Below are 19,622 nucleotides of genomic sequence, written 5' to 3' on the forward strand. Positions count from 1 at the left end.
GACATCATTTTCTTGAATTTTCCAAGCTGTTTAAAGGCACAGTCAACTTAGTTTATGTAAACTTCTGACCCACAGGAATTGTGATACAGTGAATTATAAGTGAAATAATCTGTCTGTAAACAATTGTTGTAAAAATGACTTGTGTCACGCACAAAGTAGATGTCTTAACTGACTTGCCAAAACTAGAGTTTGTTAACAAGAAATTTGTGGAGTGGTTGAAAAACGAGTTTTAATGACTCCAACCTAAGTGTATGTAAACTTCGACTTCAACTGTACATGTTGCCGTGTCAAAGGGTAGCGCATGCTAAATTAAGCACACATAACGTTGGGGTATATTAAAACAAACGATTTGAGGGAGTACAGTGGTCTTATTATTATTGTGTTTTGTTTGTAGTTTAAAACCTTTGGCTTGCTGATTATGATATTAGTATATTGAATGCTAAAGAAATGTACAGTTTCTGTAACAATCGTCGTATTGAGTGGACCAAAATGCAGCGGGTATGTGAATGCTCATCTTCTTATATATTAAGAGGATACAAAACACAAACAAAACATCGACGAAAAACAGTCCTGTAAGGTACTATGACTATACATGGAAACAACCACACACAAAACACAAGCTGAAAACCCCTACTTAAATATGGTCTCCAATTAGAGGCAACGAAGAACAGCTGCCTCCAATTGAAGGCCAAACCAAAACCCTGAACATAGAAATAGAACTAGAAATACAAACATAGAAATACATGACATAGAACAGTACCCAAAAATCCCAACAACACAAAACAAACACACCCCTGCCACGTCCTGACCATACTACAATAACAAAATGACCCCTTTACTGGTCAGGACTTGACAGTTTCTTTTCCTGTAGAATGGGGTATTCATTTGTTCTCTCTTTGGGAGAGCAGTGAGTGAAATTCTGCAGTGTAGTTAGTGTAAAGGTATCCAGATTAGGCCATAAACTACCAAATTAAATAAGGCCTGGACATTTTTGTTTGTTTTTGCCATATTGTTTGCAGGCACCCACACACAACACACTTGTTATGAATATTTGTATGTGTTTTTTAAATACTATGTCTGATTTATTGTGACTGTTCTATTTCATTTGGTTTAGTGGGTTTCCCATTTGTCAAGGTATCCTAAAGGGTACACACACACACACACACACACACACACACACACACACACACACACACACACACACACACACACACACACACACACACACACACACACACACACACACACACACACACACACACACACACACAGAATTAATCTCCCACAAAACCCAGGTGGAAAAACCCCTACTTAAGTATGATCTCCAATTAGAGACAACAAGGACCAGCTGCCTGTAATTGGAGATCATACCAAACAAAACCAACATAGAAATGCAAAACTAGAAAATGAACATAGAAATAGAAAACATAGAAAAACACCCCCTGTCACGCCCTGACATACTCTACCATAGAAAATAACATCTTACTATGGTCAGGACGTTACACATGGTAGGAGTTGTGGTGGGGTTCAGGTGAGACATTGAAATTGGGACATTGTCATGGGCCATACACTTTGAACTGTGAAGCTATCTGAAGAAGAAAAATGAAGAAATGCCAGAAGATTACCGGGAAAGGGAGGGGGTTGGTCAATAGTGCCCGTAATTGATTTAGACTGAAATTGTTAGTTGGGGTATCAGGTTGATTGAGGAGGTTTACACACTGCTACATTTATAGTAATTTAGGCTAATAATGCATTGAGATAGTGATCTGTATTTATAACCCTGATGAGATAGTTAATTGGGTTAATTATAAGGTGAATATATTGTATGTTAATATAAATGTACATTCGCCCAGTGTTGATGTGTGTTACGTTGAGGGTGTTTATTTTGAGTGATAGATCCAATGTGAATCACTGAGCAATGTCATTCTACATTTTGGTAGGATAATTCGTTGGGTTTTAATTATGATTTGGAAGCTGAATGATTTTTAAGACTGACTGATTGATTTGAGTAAGTTTTAGTATGCTAATCGGAACAATTCATGTTTTATGAATTGATTGTTTTGATTGTTATTATGCTAATAGGGACATGGGTAAAGAAGTTGTGCACTATCAATGCAGTGCAGATGTAGAAGCATGGTGAGCTGTACTGCAGGGATGTAAGTCGTAGAAAATTGAGGTTGTGGTGGCAGCTGCAGAGAATTATTTGGGTGTGCGAGTCTTGGCATCAGAAGAGTTACAGGGTGTGTTAAGTGGTGATGTTCCATCCTTTCAGGTTATTGGCATGAGGTAGGACTAAATAGATTTAAATAGTGGAATAAGGTGGTGTTATTTTTATATTATTTTTTATTTTATTTTACGTAAAAAAAAAATTGTGTGTGAGTGTAGTGTTAGATGGTAGGGTATTTGTTTCTTTATTTTTCAAGCAAAGTACAAGGGTGTTGTACTCCAGTCTAGTAGGTGGCGGTAACGCAACATATTGGATGCCAACTGCCGTTAAACCTCATATAAGAAGAAGAAGAAGAAGAAGAAGAAGATCAACAAGAACAACAACAACAACAACAGGGTAGGAGAGCCCTGGGATAGAGTCATGTCTTAAGTAGGATGTCGGAAATCGTGGCGAGTAGTGCGGATGTCAGATCATCTGATGACATGGAGTGGGAGGATGAGGTTCAAGGACCGGAATGAATGTAGAAGCAATGTGAAGGTTAAGTGCTGTAATTGGTGGTGTTAGGGATTTATTTGGTTTAGAATGTTATTTTCCTGGTAGTACATAATTGGGCAGATCATGATTGATCGACATTCCAGCACAGTAGGTGGCGGCATGCACTTTAAACGTTTGTTTGTGGACCGCCATGATATCATAGAAGAAGAAGGCGACGATGAAGAAGAGACCATGTTGAATTAGCGTTTTATTTGGAGTGAATTTAATCTAATAGTAACATAAGTAATTGATTTGCCGCAAACATTTATGATATATAACATCAAAGTAAGAGGAAGGTGAGTGCTTCGTGGAGTTATATTCAATTTGCATTATACAGATTTGATAAAGTCGACGTTAGCTTGTCAGCTAGATAATTTAGCCAGCCAGCTAACATTCAGACATGGAAAACGACAACCCAATGCACAAGCCATCCAAGTTAACTAATCTGACTAGCTAGTTTATAATAACCCTTTTCATCAGTGATGTAACGATACCTAGATAGCTTACTAAATGAGTATTTAAATTATTCAGATAGCTAGCTAACGTAACTTACTAGCCGACTTGCATGTTTATGTCAAAGCTATAAGTGGCTAACGTCATTAGATAGCTAGTAATATAAGTTAACTGGCTTACTAAATATCTTCCTCTCGAGTTGGCAAGATGAATGGCCTTTTGTAGCATCAAATCGCTATTAGTTAGGTTTGAATCACTTTTTGCAGTTGGCACAATTGAGGTAAGTTAGCTAACAACTGACTGAAAACATTAGCTGGCTTTTTACCTTTATTTGGCCGATAAGGACATCCGTGTTGTTAGTTAATGTTAGCTAGCTAAAGACAGTGGCGTGTTTGTTGTCCATATATTTGCAATTAACTTTCATTTAAGTTCAGGTGCTTCTAGCTAACGTTTGCTAATTTCCTCAAAGTAACTTCAAACTGTGAACGTGATTACGACTATAAAGTAACTGAGTCCCACATTGTTGACATTATAGCCTAACGTTACTCTCCTGTTGCCTGGTCTCATACTGCATGCGCTTGTTGGAATATACTACAGACTGATCCACCAAGCCAACACTTGAAAAGCAATTTAACCTTGTGCCTGTTAGCCAAGTACATTTTTGACATGATGTAGTTGGGGATTTGAATAGAACATTTGGGCATCTATTCTACATTGTATTATATGGTTTTAAAGCAAGACTAGGGCTTATGTAGTATTCACTCTGACTTCTAAAATCAAATTCTCCTTCTTCCTGTCAGGTGGCACAGGTTTGAGTTGCTGCATATGAAATGAGCTGAATACACCCCCACTCTCACACACACAGCTACACACTTTGACAGAAGAGCTGAGAGAGGGGGGAGACTCACCTGGAGCAGAGGGGACAGACTGAAAGGAGCCCAAGGGGAGCTTAAAGCTGCGTTGCTTTTGGACTACAGTTACCCTTGTTTGATTTTCAACATCAGGAAACTACTTCAACACGTGGATGGACATATACAGACAGAGTGGAAAACAAATGTTGAACAATAAGGACCATATTATTTTGAAGAAATATTTGTACAAAGGACATCGATGTTGAGCAATTCAAATGGACTTGACGCAAAACAAGGAAATAAAAACATATAAATGTAACGTTTGAACAAAGATTATATTACAGATGCTATTCCCCCGCTTCAAATTGTCTTAGCAATTCTATTGCAGGAATTAAACGCCTTGATTCTTGTTCAAATATGTTCTATATTGTGTGCAGGTGCAGTATATTTATGCATTTGAATGCATATATCTCTTCATTTGGGAGAGCTCTTGTATAAATACTATTTTTTTTCACACGGCAGTAAACTCTGTTGAAGGGGACCGAACTGCACGTATATGTAAAAACTACAAATAGACTTCTGTTGAAAAAGCTTTAGACAAAAAACTAGATATTTGTTAATGCTTTATTAGACTCATCTACTTTTGAAGAGGCTTTTTAAGGGGGCAAAAAAACAGGGGTAGAAAATATTAATATTTTGAGAATAAAAACAAGAAAGCGAAAATGGCAGCTGCCAGAACAGAGAACCTTGGTCCTGTCGTCATGGGACTGAACAAGCAGAACGGGCAGCTTAGGGGGCCGCCTAAACTGGCTTCTCCCCAATCAGGACCCCTCGTCCTGGGCTCTCTGTCAGACGAGGCCACAGGTGCATCCCAGAAAGCGGGTGCTGCCCAGGAGGGAACTGGGATTAGGTACACATTTCTCTCTCACACCCCTGTTTCACCCAGTGACTGAAACAATTGTGTTCTGCTCATATAGTTTATTATACCTTCATACCAGGTTTTAGAAGTGATGACCCAGTAGATTTTGTTTTAGAAATCAGTAGTGACTGTGTGCAAGTGTTCTTTTAATTGCTCTCTTCTGCTCTGTCAGGTTTGGAGATGACTGGAAAAAGAGCCTACAGCTCCCTCCCAAAGACACCAGGGTCAGAACCTCTGTAAGTCATGGTACATTGCAGCATGCTTTTTCAAGAGCTCAAATGGATTTTCCTGGTGTCATTTTAATCAAGTCTGTTACTTCTGTTGTCTAACCTCTTTCTCGCTGTCTCCCAGGATGTAACGTCCACTAAGGGGAATGAGTTTGAGGACTACTGTCTGAAACGGGAGCTCCTGATGGGCATCTTTGAGATGGGCTGGGAGAAGCCCTCCCCTATCCAGGTACGACACTCACTGGGAGCGGAGCATCTCTGCCCAAAGATCACCTGTTGAAACTGGGGGATTCCCTTGCTGTAAATTGGCTCCTGATTCTGATGCCTATAACCTATAAAGATGCTCCAGAACTTTAGTATAATTTCAATCAGTAGTTTTGAAAGTGGTGCTCGAGCCAAAATGGGTCCCTTTTTTTTTTGTGTTTACTATGTCATCCATTTCGTGTGATATGTTACCTCCCAAAAAAATGTGTACAATATGTTGCAAATTTGTTGAGCTTAAGATCCCGGACTGCGTCTGAGTTATAACTGAAGTCTTTGGACTTAGCTTTTGTAGTTTGTCATAGTTATAGTTAGATCTTTTTTGATAAAATTCCATAAAACCAGAGTTTGTCACTTTCAGGAGGAGAGCATTCCCATAGCCCTGTCAGGACGAGACATCCTGGCCCGAGCCAAGAATGGAACAGGGAAGAGTGGGGCCTACCTCATCCCCATGCTGGAGAGAATAGACCTGAAGAAGGACTATATACAGGGTGAGTCAAGGCTCTTCACATTACTCTTTCTCTCCTTTTATACTCGACTGGTCTCTACTACAACAATAGGAAACGTTTGTAATGGTCTTATGTCATTCACAGTGCTTTATTAAAGTGTTTATTAAAAAGTGACTACTGAAAAGGTATTCAAGTTATGTTTCATCTAATATGTTTAAGCAGGAATGCGTGATTCAAGATATTTTGATGTAGAACCTAATCCAATTATTGTCATGCATTTTGGGTTGACAATTAGGCTATTGTTACATTTTACTGTTAAAATATAGATGAATTTGTGTGCACTAATTATAGGCATGTTTTATTTGGGTCCAATTCACCACATGAGTAAGTGTAAACTCAAAACACATTAGCTAGATAGCTAACTTAATATAATACCTGGTAGTATAATAATATAATATACTGGTAGTAGCCATATTAAGCTTAACAGTACATTTTAATGTCCTAAAAATAACTTTGCAGTCGTAGCCTACTACCCAATCAGGCCCATGCTCTCGTAATGGCCAATGTGCATTTCGCACACACCATATCCCAAAGCTATATCAAATATCTTGGTGGTAAAATAGTTATTATAGAGCTAAAAATTGAGAGTTGAAAAATAAAAAATATACCTACAGAAATCGGAAAACCTCCTCTCTTCAACTGTTACAAGTATATTTTCCTGCAATTGTAGTTTTAAATGTTATACAATCAAAATGTATTTTTTTCCCCTAGAGCAAAGTGGGAGAGGTAGGGAGAGTGGGTTGATCATCACAGCAGCGGGCCCCAGGGAAACAGGCAGAGCGTCAGGGCAGACACTGTCATTACAGGAATCATGAGCATAATGCACTTACTGCTTGACCTGTTTGAAAGAGGTGACCTTGTAGAATGGGCAGCTCTCACCGACCAATAAGACATTTACAGTAACTGTCTAGTGAACCTAACTTCAAAAGTTCGTATTCTGTTAAGTCATACCCAGATAGTGTTGTTGACTCATCCTGTATTCATATTTGTGGCCAAAGCATACATTGGAGAGAAACAAATACTTATACAAGTTTGAGGAGATTTTATTTTTTATTAAACAGACAGTTTCAAAAATGCTTGCTATTTCTTCATGGAGTATCATGGCTCCCAAGTGGCTCAGCGGTCTAAGACACTGCATCTCAGTGCTAGAGGCAGGTTCGATTCCAGGCTGAACTGCCCGTGATTGGGAGTACCATAGAGTGGCGCACAATTGGCCCAGTGTCGTCCGGGGTAGGCCGTCATTGTAAATGATCATTTGTTCTTAACTGACTTGCCTAGTTAAATAAAATAAATAAATGTCATACTCCTGAGGAGGATGAGCTGGCCAATCAGCAGGATACTTGTATTATTACTTTTTTATGACTTGGGGTATGATCAAATCAAATTTATTTATATAGGCCTTCTTACATCAGCTGATATCTCAAAGTGCTGTACAGAAACCCAGCCTAAAACCCCAAACAGCAAGCAATGCAGGTGTAGAAACACGGTGGCTAGGAAAAACTCCCTAGAAAGGCCAAAACCTAGGAAGAAACCTAGAGAGGAACCAGGCTATGAGGGGTGGCCAGTCCTCTTCTGGCTGTGCCGGGTGGAGATTATAACAGCACATGGCCTAGATGTTCAAATGTTCATAAATGACCAGCATGGTCAAATAATAATAATCACAGTAGTTGTCGAGGGTGCAACTGACACAAGAGTAAGTGTCAGTTGGATTTTCATAGCCGATCTTTGAGAGTATCTCTACCGCTCCTGCTGTCTCTAGAGAGTTGAAAACAGCAGGTCTGGGACAGGTCGCACGTCCGGTGAATAGGTCAGGGTTCCAGCAGGTCTGGGACCATTCCAACACAGAAAATATTCTTTTCAACATACCTAATTACCATTGTAAGTAATTCTAGGTCATATTTCAATGAAATATGGGAGCACTGGACACAATGTTCCCTCAAAAGAATTTCAGCACTGAGCAAATTTCAGGTCTGCTGAGTGCAAACTTGTAACATTGCGAAAATTCTGTTCAACTTCAGCACGTGTTTACTGTGAACATTGAGGCTGGCCAAGTAGGCTACTTTGTGTTTTTGATCATAATTTAGGCCTACCAGAATGGTCTACCATCAAAAACAATGGAGAAAATGCATCCCATAACATTTTAACATGGAAATAACTGTTCTATCATTCAGCCTACATTAGCAGCAAATGTGTGGTGTTCAATGTTGGCCTACATTCTATGAGACTTTGGTTAAAAAAAAAAAAATGCCACGGCTTGACATTAACCTGTTTTTCCACTTGTCCTTCAGACAATGTGACTGAAAATGTTGTTTGATTCAGGAAACCACTTTACAAAATGAAATGCATTATTTTTCCCATACCATTATTACAGAGAATCAGACAAATTATGCTACCATCTGCCTATTGGCTACTTACCTTATTCAAGCCTGTCTGAAAATACAGCACTGCCCCTTTAAGACAAAAAAGCTCTTTACCTGCCTCACTTTTCAAAGATGTCTAGAAATGTACATGTTTTGTGCTCTTGTAGGAAGCCATCACTCCCCTATTGTTGACTACAAATATCTGTAACTGGGCTAATAACTAACTAATAGATAATATTAACAAAATGTGTACACGTGGCCACATCTCAAAACAAGCACATCCATTCACGACTGCTCATGCTGTAAACAGTTCAAGGTAAATGGCAGAGATCCATATATGGCAATGGTCTATTTGCATATAGGCCTAGTGCAGCTCTGATGGTTATACCGCACCGGTCTGTGTAGAGTACAGCCTGAGTCTGTCAATGCAATAAAATCATACTCCGATGCGTTCTGCCTACATCAAAATGTCTTGCCTAGTTAGTTTTGCATGTTTGGTATTGCATAGTTCATTTTGTTTTGGTATGTTGATAGTGTTAATGGGGAAAAGTCTAGAAAGTTGAGTGAAGTTCAGTCTGGTGCTTAGAGGGAACATTGACTGGACAGTTTAACTCACACAGTCAAGTCAAAGGGTTGCAGAATGTGACTAAATGGTCGCTGTCTGAAGCCATACTCCTACTACTCTGTCAAACCACATTGTCTTACACTTGACCTATCTATACCTCTCCCCCTCTCCCAAGCCATTGTGATGGTGCCCACTCGTGAGCTGGCCCTGCAGGTTAGCCAGATCAGTATCCAGATCAGTAAGCACCTGGGCGGCGTGAAGGTCATGGCCACCACGGGCGGCACCAACCTGCGAGATGACATCATGCGCCTGGACGAGACTGGTAATTACCCAACAGCAGCATCACATTCAGTTACTAATGCCAACAATGGAACCTTGCGATAAATACAGTGCATTTGGAAAGTATTCAGACCCCTTGACATTTTCCACGTTTTGTTACGTTACAGCGTTAATCTACACACAGTACTCCACAATGACAAAGCCAAAATAGGTTTTTAGAAATGTTTGTGTGTGTGTGTGTATACTACCTTTCAAAAGTTGAGGTCACTTAGAAATGTCCTTGTTTTTGAAAGAGAAGTAAAAAAAATCCATTAAAATAACATTAAATTGATCAGAAGTACAGTGTAGACACTTAATGTTGTAAATGACTAATGTAAATTGAAACAATTTTTTTTGGTTTTTTTTTTAATATATATTTTTTTTAATGGAATATCTAAACTCAGCAAAAAAAGAAAAGTCATTTCTGTCAACTGTGTTTATTTTCAGCAAACTTAACATGTGTAAATATTTGTATGAACTTAAGATTCAACAACTGAGACAAAGACTGAACAAGTTCCACAGACGTGTGACTAACAAATGGAATAATGTTGTTCTGAATAATGTGGGGTCAAAATCAAAAGTAACAGCCAGTATCTTAGTGTGGCCACCAGCTGCATTAAGTACTGCAGTGCATCTCCTCCTCATGGACTGCACCAGATTTGCCAGGTCTTGCTGTGAGATGTTGCCCCACTCTTCCACCAAGGCACCTGCAAGTTCCCGGACATTTCTGGGGGCAATGGCCCTAGCCCTCACCCTCCGACGATGCAATGACGACAAGCTCAGTCCGATGATGCTGTGACACACCGCCCCAGACCATGACGGACCCTCCACCTCCAAATCGATCCCGCTCCAGAGTACAGGCCTTGGTGTAGTGCTCATTCCTTCGACGATAAACGCAAATCTGACCATCACCCCTGGTGAGACAAAACCGCGACTCGTCAGTGAAGAGCACTTTTTGCCAGTCCTGTCTGGTCCGGCGACGGTGGGTTTGTGCCAATAGGCGACGTTGTTGCCGGTGATGTCTGGACCAGCCTTACAACAGGCCAGCAAGCCATCAGTCCAGCCTCTCTCAGCCTATTGCGGACAGTCTGAGTACTGATGGACGGATTGTGCGTTCCTGGTGTAACTCGGGCAGTTGTTGTTGCCATCCTGTACCTGTCTCGCAAGTGTGATGTTCGGATGTACCGATCCTGTACAGGTGTTACACGTGGTCTGCCACTGCAAGGATGATCAGCTGTCCATCCTGTCTCCCTGTAGCGCTGTCTTAGGCGTCTCATAGTACGGACCTTGTCATTTTTTGCCCTGGCCACATCTGCAGTCCTCATGCCTCCTTGCAGCATGGCTAAGGCACGTTCACGCAGATGAGCAGGGACCCTGGGCATCTTTCTTTTGGTGTTATTCAGAGTCAGTAGAAAGGCCTCTTTAGTGTCCTAAGTTCATAACTGAACACAGGAGTGGTGGTTGCCAATGTAGATATTCCATTAAAAATCACCCTTTTCCAGCTACTATAGTCCTTTACAACATTAACAATGTCTACACTGTATTTCTGATCAATTTGCTATTATTTTAATGGACAAAAAATTTGCTTTTCTTTAAAAAAAAACAAGGACATTTCTAAGTGACCCCAAACAATTGAACAGTTGTTTGTGTAAGATAAGTGTTCAGACCCTTTGCTATGAGGCTAAAAATTGAGCTCACGTGCATCCTCTTTCCATTGATCATCCTTGATGTTTCTACCACTTGATAGGAGTCCACCTGTGGTAAAATCATTTTATTGGACATTATTTGAAAAGACACACACCTGTCTATAGAAGGTCCCACGGTTGACCGTGCATGTCAGCAAAAACTTATCCATAAGGTTGAAGGAATTATCCGTAGAGCTCCGAGGCATTGATCTGGGTAAAGGTACCAAAACATTTTGAATGGAGCATAGTACAGAGATCCTTGCTGAAAAGCTGCTCCAGAGCACTCAGGGCCTCGGACTGGGGCGAAGGTTCACCTTCCAACAGGACAACGACCCTAAGCACAAAGCCAAGACAACGCACGAGTGCCTTCGGGACAAGTCTCAATGTCCTTGAGTGGCCCAGCCAGAGCCCGTACTTGGACCAGATCGAACATCTCTGGAGAGACCTAAAAATAGCTGTGCAGCGACGTTCCTTTTCCAACCTAACAGAGCTTGAGAGGATTTGCAGAGAAAAATGGGAGAAATTCCCCAAATACAGGTGTGCTAAGCTTGTAGCATCATACCCAAGAAGACTCAACGCTGTAATCGCTGGCAAAGGTGCTTCAACAAAGTACTGAGTAAAAGGTCTGAATACTTATGTAAATGGAATATTTCATTATTTTAATTTTTTTTATACATTTGCAAACATTTCTTCACCTGTTTTTGCTTTGTCATTATGGGATATTGTGTAGAGGTTGATTGGGGGGGGAAATGGAATCAATTTTAGAATAAGGCTGTAACACAATTTGGGAAAAGTGTCTGAGTACTTACGAATGCGCTGTGTGTACAGTTGAAATCGGAAGTTAACATGCACTTAGGTTGGAGTCATTAAATCTAGTTTTTCAACCACTCCACAAATTTCTTGTTAACAAACTATAGTTTTGGCAAGTCGGTTAGGACATCTTCTTTGTGCATGACACAAGTAATTTTTCCAACAATTGTTTACCGACAGATTATTACTTATAATTCACTGTATCACAATTCCAGTGGGTCAGAAGTTTACATACACTAAGTTGGCTGTGCCTTTTAAACAGCTTGGAAAATTCCAGAAAATAATGTCATGGCTTCAGAAGCTTGGAGGTGTACCTGTGGAGGTATTTCAAGGCCTACCTACAAACTCAGTGCCTCTTTGCTTGATATCATGGGAAAATCAAAAGAAATCAGCCAAGACCTCAAATTTTTTTTTACACCTCCACAAGTCTGGTTCATCCTTGGGAGCAATTTCCAAATGCCTGAAGGTACCACGTTCATCTGTACAAACAATAGTACGCAAGTATAAACACCATGGGACCACGCAGCCGTCATACCGCTCAGGAAGGAGACGCTTTCTGTCTCCTCGAGATGAACGTACTTTGGTGCGAAAAGTGCAAATCAATCCCAGAACAACAGCAAAGGACTTTGTGTAGATGCTGGAGGAAACGGGTAACAAAGTATCTAGATCCACAGTAAAACAAGTCCTATATCAACATAACCTGAAAGGTCGCTCAGCAAGGAAGAAGCCACTGCTCCAAAGCCTCCATTTAAAAAAGCCAGACTACGGTTTGCAACTGTACATGGGGACAAAGATCGTACTTTTTGGAGAAATGTCCTCTGGTCGGATGAATCAAAAATAGAACTGTTTGGCCATAATGACCATCATTATGTTTGATGGAAAAATGGGACCCTTGAAGGAAAAAGGGGGAGGCTTGCAAGCTGAAGAACACCATCCCAACCGTGAAGCACAGGGGTGGCAGCATCATGTTGTGGGGGTGCTTTGTTGCAGGAGGGACTGGTGTACTTCACAAAATAGCATCATGAGGAGGAAAATGATGTGGACATATTGAAGTAACATCTCAAGACATCAGTCAGGAAGTTAAAGCTTCGTCGTAAATGAGTCTTCCAAAGTTGTGGCTTAAGGACAACAAAGTCAAGGTATTGGAGTGGCCATCATAAAGCCCTGACATCAATCCTATAGAGAATCTGTGTGCAGAACTGAAACAGCATGTGCAAGCAAGGAGGCCTACAAACCTGACTCAGTTACACCAGCTCTGTCAGGAGGAATGGGCCAAAATTCACCCAACTTATTGTGGGAAACTTGTGGAAGGCTCCCCAAAATGTTTGACCCATGTTAAACAATTTGAAGGCAATGCTACCAAATACAAATTGAATGTATGTAAACTTCTGACCCACTGGGAATGTGATGAAAGAAATAAAAGTTGAAAGAAATAATTCTCTACTATTATGCTGACATTTCACATTCCTAAAATAAAGTGGTGATCCTAACTGACCTAAGAAGGGGAATTTTTACTAGGATTAAATGTCAGGAATTGTGAAAAATGTATTTAAACTTCCAACTTCAACTGTATATAGCGTAGGTGCGTATTTGAATGATTTATTTGATTCTCATTTTTGCTCGTCTTCATCAAGGGTGTCAATCATTTCGGACCACACTGTACACTACAAACAATTCACAAAACCTCAAGGCTGTACACAATGCCACATCTGTAATGGTGGTGTTTCTGATTCTTTCTCAGTGCATGTGGTCATAGCCACACCCGGCAGGATCCTAGACTTGATAAAGAAGGGCGTGGCCAAAGTGGATAGAGTCCAAATGATGGTGATGGATGAGGTTAGTGTGTAAATACATGTGGTACTTGAGTCCATCAACCCCTGACTGTAATCAACTACTGTAGATGACTCTAGCGAATCAGTCCTCTTGATCTATTTTGTTACGAGCCACTCACTATTCTTCATCAGGGCCTTCAAATCTCGTCTGGTTCATCAACCTACCAAAGAGGTTAAAGGCGCTACATGTAGCATTTCCCCGGCAACCAGCACCAAATGTCAATTTCATACCAGTAGTAGCAAATTTAATAGAAATACACGATTAAAACACTTTTTTTTTTGAGTATTGTGTGACTCTGCTAATGCTCCATTTGAATGTTTTCTCTTCTCAGGCGGACAAGCTGCTGTCTCAGGACTTTGTAGTGCTTATCGAGGATATCATCAGCTTCCTGGCCAAGGGCCGTCAGATCCTACTCTACTCTGCCACCTTCCCCATCAGCGTGCAGAAGTTCATGGTGAGTAGTGCCACATGTTGGCAGCCATGTGGTATCACCAACAGGCCGTTCTGTTCTGCTATTCCGTAACGATAAAATATACGTTATTGTCCATTTGCATGAAAAATGCTGCTATTCTTGCTGAACAGTGTTACCCTTGATCTCCTTCCGGAGAGCAGCAGCTCAAAACATTGGGCAAGATTGTGTGTGGGGTCATCTGATGCGCTTGGCCTTCTCCCTTGCCCATTTATCAGAGGCCCTGAAGCTCCCTGCACTGCAGCCCACAGAACTTCGACCCCAGGTTCACAGTCTGCTTGAGGTTACCCTTATTAGCCACTGACAGCCCACCGTACCAGGCCAGGAAACTGAAAGTCAGCACACTCTCTAAATGGCAGGTGTAGTACATTAAACACAAACATAAATGCCAAATCCATTCGAAGAGTTAGTCAGTCACATTTGTTTTTTTTTTGTCCTCCAGCCACTCTAAAATAACACCAAGAAAAAGGATGATTCTTTAAAGTTCCTAAAACAATAAATGTATTACTAGTAAGAAGTAGTATATTGTTTAATTTAATTTATTGTGACCCGAGTCTTTAAATCAAAATATGACAGATGAGACAAATGTTCACCTGCCCCTTTAAATACGGGAGGTTCGCGATTCAAGTCATGTTTGTGCCTGTGAGATTGATCCTGACAAGTAGAAGCGTTGTCATCTCTTCCCCAGCAGTTGAAACTCAAGCATAGAAAACAACCTAGCTTGTGAACAAAATAGTGCTTTGATTTAATTTACCAGTTATGAAACAAAATGGTGGAAATACTTTAAACTGCTACTGTAGCATTTACAGTACCAGTCAAAAGTTTGGACACCTACTCAGTTTCTTTATTTTTTACTATTTTCTGCATTGTGAATAATAGTGAAGACATAACAACTATGAAATAACACACATGGAATCATGTAGTAACCAAAAAAGTGTTAACTTGTTATCGATAGGGGGCAGTATTTTCACGTCCGAAAAAATAAATAAAATAAATAAAAAGGTACCCGATTTAATCTAATTATTACTCCTGCCCAGAAACTAGAATATGCATATAATTATTAGCTTTGGATAGAAAACACTCCAAAGTTTCTAAAACTGTTTGAATGGTGTCTGTGAGTATAACAGAACTCATTTGGCAGGCAAAAACCTGAGAAGATTCCAAACAGGAAGTGCCCTATGACCATTTCTTGGCCTTCTACACTCTCTTTATTGAAAACTGAGGATCTCTGCTGTAACGTGACACTTCCTACGGCTCCCATAGGCTCTCAGAAGGCGCCAGAACGTTGAATGATGACTTTGCAGGCCATGGCTGAAAAACAGGAGCGCATTTGGATAGTGGTCGATCTGAGAACAATGAGACTGGGGGCGCGTGCACGAGACGACTCCATGTTTTTATTTTTTCGTCTTTGAACGAAAACAGGGTTTCCCGGTCGGAATATTATCGCTTTTTTACGAGAAAAATCGCATAAAAATTGATTTTAAACAGCGTTTGACATGCTTCGAAGTACGGTAATGGAATATTTTGAAATGTTTTGTCACGAAACGCGCCGGGCGCTTCACCCTTCTTTACCCTTCGGATAGTGTCTTGAACGCACGGACAAAACGCCGCTATTTGGATATAACTATGGATTATTTGGAACCAAACCAACATTTGTTATTGAAGTAGAAGTCCTGGGAGTGCATTCTGATGAAGAACAGCAAAGGTAATCCAATTTTTCTTATAGTAAATCTGAGTTTGGTGAGTACCAAACTTGGTGGGTGTCAAAATAGCTAGCCATGATGGCCAGGCTATCTACTCAGAATATTGCAAAATGTGCTTTCACCGAAAAGCTATTTTAAAAATCGGACATAGCGATTGCATAAAGGAGTTCTGTATCTATAATTCTTAAAATAATTATATTTTTTGTGAACGTTTATCGTGAGTAATTTAGTAAATTCACCGGCAGTGTTCGGTGGGAATGCTAGTCACATGCTAGTCACATGCTAATGTAAAAAGCTGGTTTTTGATATAAATATGAACTTGATTGAACAAAACATGCATGTATTGTATAACATAATGTCCTAGGGTTGTCATCTGATGAAGATCATCAAAGGTTAGTGCTGCATTTAGCTGTGGTTTGGGTTTTTGTGACATTATATGCTAGCTTGAAAACTGGGTGTCTGATTATTTCTGGCTGGGTACTCTGCTGACATAATCTAATGTTTTGCTTTCGTTGTAAAGCCTTTTTGAAATCGGACAATGTGGTTAGATAAAGGAGAGTCTTGTCTTTAAAATGGTGTTAAATAGTCTTCACGCGCGCCCCCGTCTCATTGTTCTCTGATCGACCACTTACCAAATGCGCTACTGTTTTTCAGCCATGGCCTGCAAAGTCATCATTCAACGTTCTGCCACCTTCTGAGAGCCTATGGGAGCCGTAGGAAGTGTCACGTTACAGCAGAGATCCTCAGTTTTCAATAAAGAGAGTGTAGAAGGCCAAGAAATGGTCATAGGGCACTTCCTGTTTGGAATCTTCTCAGGTTTTTGCCTGCCAAATGAGTTCTGTTATACTCACAGACACCATTCAAACAGTTTTAGAAACTTTAGGGTGTTTTCTATCCAAATCAAACAATTATATGCATATTCTAGTTTCTGGGCAGGAGTAATAACCAGATTAAATCGGGTACGTTTTTTATCCGGCCGTGCAAATACTGCCCCCTACCCTAGAGAGGTTAACTTCTGACTTCAACTGTATCTCCCGCTAATTCCACGATCTACCCGCAGGTGGCGGGTGTTAATTTCAGGACCTGGTTTCAGTTCACATTTAAATAAATTCATTAGGTCATAATCTATGGACTAAACATGACTGGGAATACAGATATGCATCTGTTGGTCACAAATACTTTTAAGATTTTTTTTTTATGTAGGGGCGTGGATCAGAACCAATGGCTGTGCAAAATTGCAGGACATTGGCGTGAACTGGAACACTCTGTCATACACGTCGATCCAGAGCATCCCAAACATACTCAATGGGTGACATGTCTGGTGAGTATGCTGGCCATGGAAGAACTGGGACATTTTCAGTTTACAGCCATACAAGCCATGTACACAATTCCTGGAAGTCTGACTTGTGACATGCGCAAACATGAGGTGATGGTGGCGGATGAATGGCACAATGGGCCTCAGGATCCCGTCACGGTATCTCTGCGTTAAAATTGCCATCGATAAAATGCAATTGTGTTTGTTGTCCGTAGCTTATGCCTGCCCATACCATAACCCCACCGCCACCATGGGGCACTCTGTTCACAACGTTGACACCAGCAAACTGCTCACCCACACAACACCATACATGCTATCTGCCAACCGCCATGTACAATTGATACCGGGACTTATCTGTGAAGAGCACACTACTCCAGCTGCCAGTGGTCATCGAAGGTGAACATTTGCCCTCTGAAGTTGGTTAAGATTCCGAACTGCAGTCAGGTCAAGACCCTGGTGAGGACAACGAGCATGCAGTTGAGCTTCCCTGAGATCGTTTCTGACAGTTTGTCCAGAAATTCTTTGGTTGTGCAAACACACAGTTTCATCAACTGAGATCAGCCACCCAGACAGAGTACCTTGCAAGTAAAGAAGCCAGATGTGGAGGTCCTGGGCTGGTGTGGTTGCACATAGTCAGAGGTTGTGAGGCCGGTTGGACGTACTGCGACATTCTCTAAAATGACGTTTGAGTCGCTTATGGTAGAGAAATTAACATTCAATTCTCTGGCCACAGCTTTTTTGGACTTTCTTGCAGTCATCCTGCCAAGTGCACGCTCCCTTAACTTGAGACATCTGTGACATGGTGTTGTGTGACAACTGTACATTGTAGAGTGGCCTTTTATTGTACCCAGCACAAGGTGCACCTATGGAATGCTCATGCTGTTTAATCAGCTTCTTGATATGCCACACCTGTCAGGTGGATTGATTTATCTTGGCAATGGAGAAATGCTCACTAACAGGATTGTAAACAAATTTGTGAACAACATTTGAATGAAATAAGCTGTTGGTGCATATGGAACATTTCTGGTATCTAATTTCAGCTTCTGAAATGTATATATTTTTTTACCTTTTATTTAACTAGGCAAGTCAGTTAAGAACAAATTGTTATTTACAATGACTGCCTACACTGGCCAAACCCGGACGACGCTGGGTCAATTGTGCGCCGCCCTATGGGACTCCCAATCACGGCCGGTTGTGATACAGCCTGGAATCGAACCAGGGTGGGTAGTGACTCCTCTACCATTGAGATGCAGTGCCTTACCCCGCTGTGCCACTCGAGAGCCCAAAACATGGGACCAACACTTGACATGTTGCGTTTTATATTTTTGTTCAGTGTACATTTACATACATTTACATTTTAGCAGACGCTCTTATCCAGAGCGACTTACAGTAGTGAATACATACATTTCACCTTTTTTTTTTTTTTGTACTGGCCCCCCGTGGGAATCGAACCCACAACCCTGGCGTTGCACATACCATGCTCGCATTGCAAACACCACGCTCTACCAATTGAGCCACAGGGAGTTGGAGAGTATTGTGGTGTTGACATTCAGTTATTGGTATTCTTTTATTGATGTTCTGAGTGTTTGCATTAAGAGTGTGTTGTCCATGTAGTCCAACGTCAGGACTGCATCCTCCACTGTTCTTCCTGTATGCAAACCGCATTGGGCCAAGAGCTCCATCCACATGAGACCTGAAACTTGAATATCAAGCGCTCAAGGCACTTCACAACGACTGACTTTGACACCACAGGATGATAGTCATTCAGCTCTGCTGGATTGTTCATTGGAACTGGTCGGATTTCAGGTCTTCCAATGAGGGAACCATGTGTTCTGAGAAGGCGCTGTTAACACTAGAACCGGCATAGGCCAACAGCCACTGTTAGATTTTGTAAAAAAAAATAGATACAAACATTTTAGGAAAAGTTTGTTTATTTTACACTACTCATTTGTCAGAATTTTTAAATCACAAACATAAGTGTTTAGAGCCTTTTTACCTTTAAAAAAAATAAAAGTTGCTTTTTTTTGAAAACCTATTCCCAACTTAACCTGCCAAAACAATGTGCTGTAGGATGTTGGTACCCAGCCAGGCGCTAATATGTCTCTCTCTTCACTGAATGAATGATGAATGGGCAACAATTGTGTACCTTACTTCACAATTGAACTTTGACTATGCAGGTTGATGCCATTGTCATTTACGTTTTACTTTGTAAAAATAAGCTATTACAGAATGTTTTATTTACTGTAAACAAAAACATGTTAGGTGTTGCAGTAGGCTTTTAGAATAATGCAAAACATATCCTTGACTATACAATTTTGTGAGTTGGAAACAAATGATGCCATTCAACCTGCAAAGCTGGCCCATCAACTACACCTAAACTCATTTCACACTCGAGTTAGACAAGATTGACAATTTAATCTGACAATATTAGGCCTATCAGTTGTCAAATTGTACATGAAGAGATGGGCGCAGCTTGTAATTTACAGATGCAGTGAAAGGAGTATCACTTCAGAGTCATATGCAGGTAAAATATTTTGACTTCTATATAATGAGTCGGAGGATCGGATATTGAGCTTGAAATCGACGTTGCTGATGAAGTGTTCATCTGACTCTGATGTTGACTTCGAGCCTCCACCTCTGATG

The 19,622-nt window shown here is 40.7% G+C and overlaps 1 protein-coding gene across 2 annotated transcripts in view; it reads left to right on the plus strand.

Moving 5' to 3' along the window:
• Nucleotides 1-2,581: 2,581 nt before the first annotated feature.
• LOC106588242 (probable ATP-dependent RNA helicase ddx6) overlaps nt 2,582-19,622 on the plus strand; it is a 77,120-nt gene continuing 60,079 nt past the window's right edge. The window contains exons 1-8 of one of the 2 annotated variants that reach the window (XR_006762482.1): nt 2,582-2,997; nt 3,955-4,915; nt 5,097-5,160; nt 5,276-5,380; nt 5,774-5,903; nt 9,022-9,168; nt 13,401-13,495; nt 13,824-13,946. Coding sequence is in view for 1 of the 2 variants with exons in the window: in XM_014177060.2 (XP_014032535.1) it covers nt 4,728-4,915; nt 5,097-5,160; nt 5,276-5,380; nt 5,774-5,903; nt 9,022-9,168; nt 13,401-13,495; nt 13,824-13,946 (852 nt within the window). In the remaining variant the exon portion in view is untranslated. The remainder of the gene's footprint in view (nt 2,998-3,954; nt 4,916-5,096; nt 5,161-5,275; nt 5,381-5,773; nt 5,904-9,021; nt 9,169-13,400; nt 13,496-13,823; nt 13,947-19,622) is intronic. The other variant, XM_014177060.2, reaches the window with a different exon arrangement.

This window comes from Salmo salar, chromosome ssa27, assembly GCF_905237065.1.
Source record: "Salmo salar chromosome ssa27, Ssal_v3.1, whole genome shotgun sequence".
Taxonomy (NCBI): Eukaryota; Metazoa; Chordata; class Actinopteri; order Salmoniformes; family Salmonidae; genus Salmo; species Salmo salar.